The 2,648-nt window shown below is 59.4% G+C and overlaps 1 protein-coding gene across 1 annotated transcript in view; it reads right to left on the reverse strand.

The window, feature by feature from the left end:
- Positions 1-837: 837 nt before the first annotated feature.
- Positions 838-2,648, reverse strand: part of LOC104160178 (uncharacterized oxidoreductase C663.06c-like) — a 2,250-nt gene continuing 439 nt past the window's right edge. Inside the window, exons 2-6 of the mRNA XM_009698249.1 lie at positions 2,513-2,564; positions 2,081-2,268; positions 1,604-1,762; positions 1,126-1,245; positions 838-951 (exon numbers count right to left, since the gene is read on the reverse strand). Coding sequence (XP_009696551.1) covers positions 838-951; positions 1,126-1,245; positions 1,604-1,762; positions 2,081-2,268; positions 2,513-2,564 — 633 coding nt within the window. The remainder of the gene's footprint in view (positions 952-1,125; positions 1,246-1,603; positions 1,763-2,080; positions 2,269-2,512; positions 2,565-2,648) is intronic.

Below are 2,648 nucleotides of genomic sequence, written 5' to 3' on the forward strand. Positions count from 1 at the left end.
TTGCTGGTGTGGGGCTGTGCACACAGCAGGGTCCTGGTTCCTGGGATATGGACAAGGCTCAGAGACCAACACACACAGCAGCATCCTCAGTCCTGGGATACCAGCGGGGCTCAGGGACCCCTTTGTGGGGTTTCCCTTTATGTGAGAGGGCAGTGGGAGTGCCTGGAACTCTGCCTGGGGATGAGTAATGAGCCAACTGGGAGCTTATGGGTCAGGATGAAGGAGAAGACTGGTACGGGTGCCTGCTGTAGGCTGCCTGATCAGGAGGAATAAGTGCCTGAGGCCTTCTACAGACAGAAGTAGTGTCACATTTGCAGGTCCTGGTCTTCATGGGGGATTTTAACCACCCTGATATCTGCTGGAGGAACAACGCCGCAGGGCATAAGCAACCCAGGAGGGTCCCAGAAGACATCGGTGATGGTTTCCTGACATATGTGATTGAGGAGCAGTGCTCCACCGGACCTCGTACTTCCAAAGCAGGAAGGGTTCGCTAGGAGGAGTGACTGGTGCATCAGAAGGTTGTGCTGCCGTTCTGAGGGAGAGCTGTGGGATGAGCCCCTCTGTGCCCAGGGACAAAGCTCTACCAGGATGATAGCTAGGGGCCCCAGTCAGAGGACATCAAACATTCAGACCAACCTAGCTCAATCATATGGAGAAAAAGCTCTGAGAAGTTCTCCCAAGGTTTTAGCGAAGACTCTCGCGACGATAGTTAAAAGAAGACCAAGAGGAAGGCTCAAGCACTACTACTTATTGTTTACAGACACAAATTTATTAAGACACAGGCACAACACAGTGCAGCAGCAAAGGGACTAGCTGCCAGGATTCTGGGCTGGCATCTCACCAGGGCACAACCTTCCCTTCCCAGTTCAGGAAGGTCCCCGTCTCCTTCTCAGAGAGGGACGAGAGCACCTTCAGCATCCCTTGCACGCTGGCATCCACTGTCAGAGGGGGCTGCGGGGGCAGAGGGAGACACAGTCGTGTACCCAAGGGTCTGCCCTGGAGCAGATCATTGCTCAAGGCTTGGGCATCTCTGGCATGAGTGAGGAGAGGCCAGCACAGGACATGATGAGCTCCCCATCGCTCATCTCCTTCCCATCTCCAGACCTTGGCCAAAAGCTTTCTTACCTTTCTTGATCCTGAGCCTCCCATGTCGGTTTGCACCCAGCCAGGGTGAAGAGCAACGCAGAGGATGCCGTGCTTCTGGTAACTCAGGGACTGGCACTTGGTCAGCATGTTCAGAGCAGCCTGCGGGGAGATGCGGCAGGGATGGCGGTGGGAGGGGAAGGGCGGCTGCAAGGGGACACATGCAGACCCTGCGGCTGGGGCAGGGCAGGGCAGGTGGAGGCAAATCCCCGGGGCACACACTGCTGCTGTACTACGCCCGTGCAGATGCCCAGCCCAGCCGAGGGCCCGTCCCGGCACATCCCTCTGAGGTAGGACCAGGGACCAGGCACAGGAATGTGCTGTGAGAGGGACTCGGTGACTGACGGGCACTCAGCCATGGTGCAGAGAGGTGCAGGGACTGAGGGGGAGGTTGGAAGGCATGCAAGATCATTCAGAGAGGAAAATATCTGGGCTCATGCCCAGCACAGAGCGGCAATACCTTGCTGCAGCGGTACGAGACAACTTCTGCGTGATCCCATACGTAGAGTTCCTCAATGGAGCCCGCAGAGCTGGACATGTTGATGATGGCTGCCTTGCTGCAGCTCAGTGCTGAGCCCGGGCTCCCTTGGGCAGCCTTCTTCAGCAAGGGCAGGAACGCCTGCGAGGAGAAGAGAGGAGACGGGGCACACATGGAGGTGGCACAGGGGAGAGGACCAGTGCCTTCTGCAACGGGCAACATTGGCACCGGCACCGGAGCATCCTCCTTCCTCAGCCCACCAGGATCCAGCTCCTGAGCTCCAGCCTGCGGCTCCACGAGCTTCTCATCAAGCGAGAGCCCAGCGGGCACTAGAGCAGAGGCAAGACCCTCTCCCACCAGCCCTTCACAAGCGCTGCGATGCCCAGCTCAGGGAGCCAGCGCCACAGGAAGGGATGCTCCCTGGAGCTATGCTGCGGTGCTGGGGGGTGAAGGTCTCACCTGGCCCAGCAGCAGAGGCCCAATCGTGTTGGTGGTGTAAATCTGGGTCATGTCCTCCAGCGTCTCATTATCAAGCAAGTTTGGCTTCGCGATTCCAGCATTGTTGATGAGGAGGTTCAGCCCTGAGGTCCCGAGATGCTCCGCAACTCTGGCTGCAGCTGCCTTGATGCTGGCAGGGTCGGTGACTTCTGCGGAGCCAGGACAGGGGAGGTCAGTGCCTGTGTCCCCATTGTGGTTCGGGGTCCTCTCTGTCCCCCAGGGACGTGCTCTCGGGGCTGGCCATGGGCAGGAGGGACAGCAGTGCCCGGTGTCCCCGCAGGCATTGGCCTGTCGGCACGGCTCCCTCCTGGTGTGGGGCTCCCGGGGTGTGCACAGCGCCTGGGCACTCGCCAGAGGAACCGGGGCGAGGGACCCCCACCTCGGGGCACCTACCGAGTGGGATGATGACCAGGTTGGAGTGCTTGGAGACCAAATTCTGTAACTCCTGCAAGAGAGGGGACTGTGTGGGCACGGAGAGGCGAGGGGCTGGGCAGAGGCTCGGCCTTTCCCAGGCAAAGCCAGCATCACT

The sequence above is a fragment of the Cariama cristata genome, unplaced genomic scaffold (assembly GCF_000690535.1).
Source record: "Cariama cristata isolate BGI_N322 unplaced genomic scaffold, ASM69053v1 scaffold16744, whole genome shotgun sequence".
Classification (NCBI taxonomy): domain Eukaryota; kingdom Metazoa; phylum Chordata; class Aves; order Cariamiformes; family Cariamidae; genus Cariama; species Cariama cristata.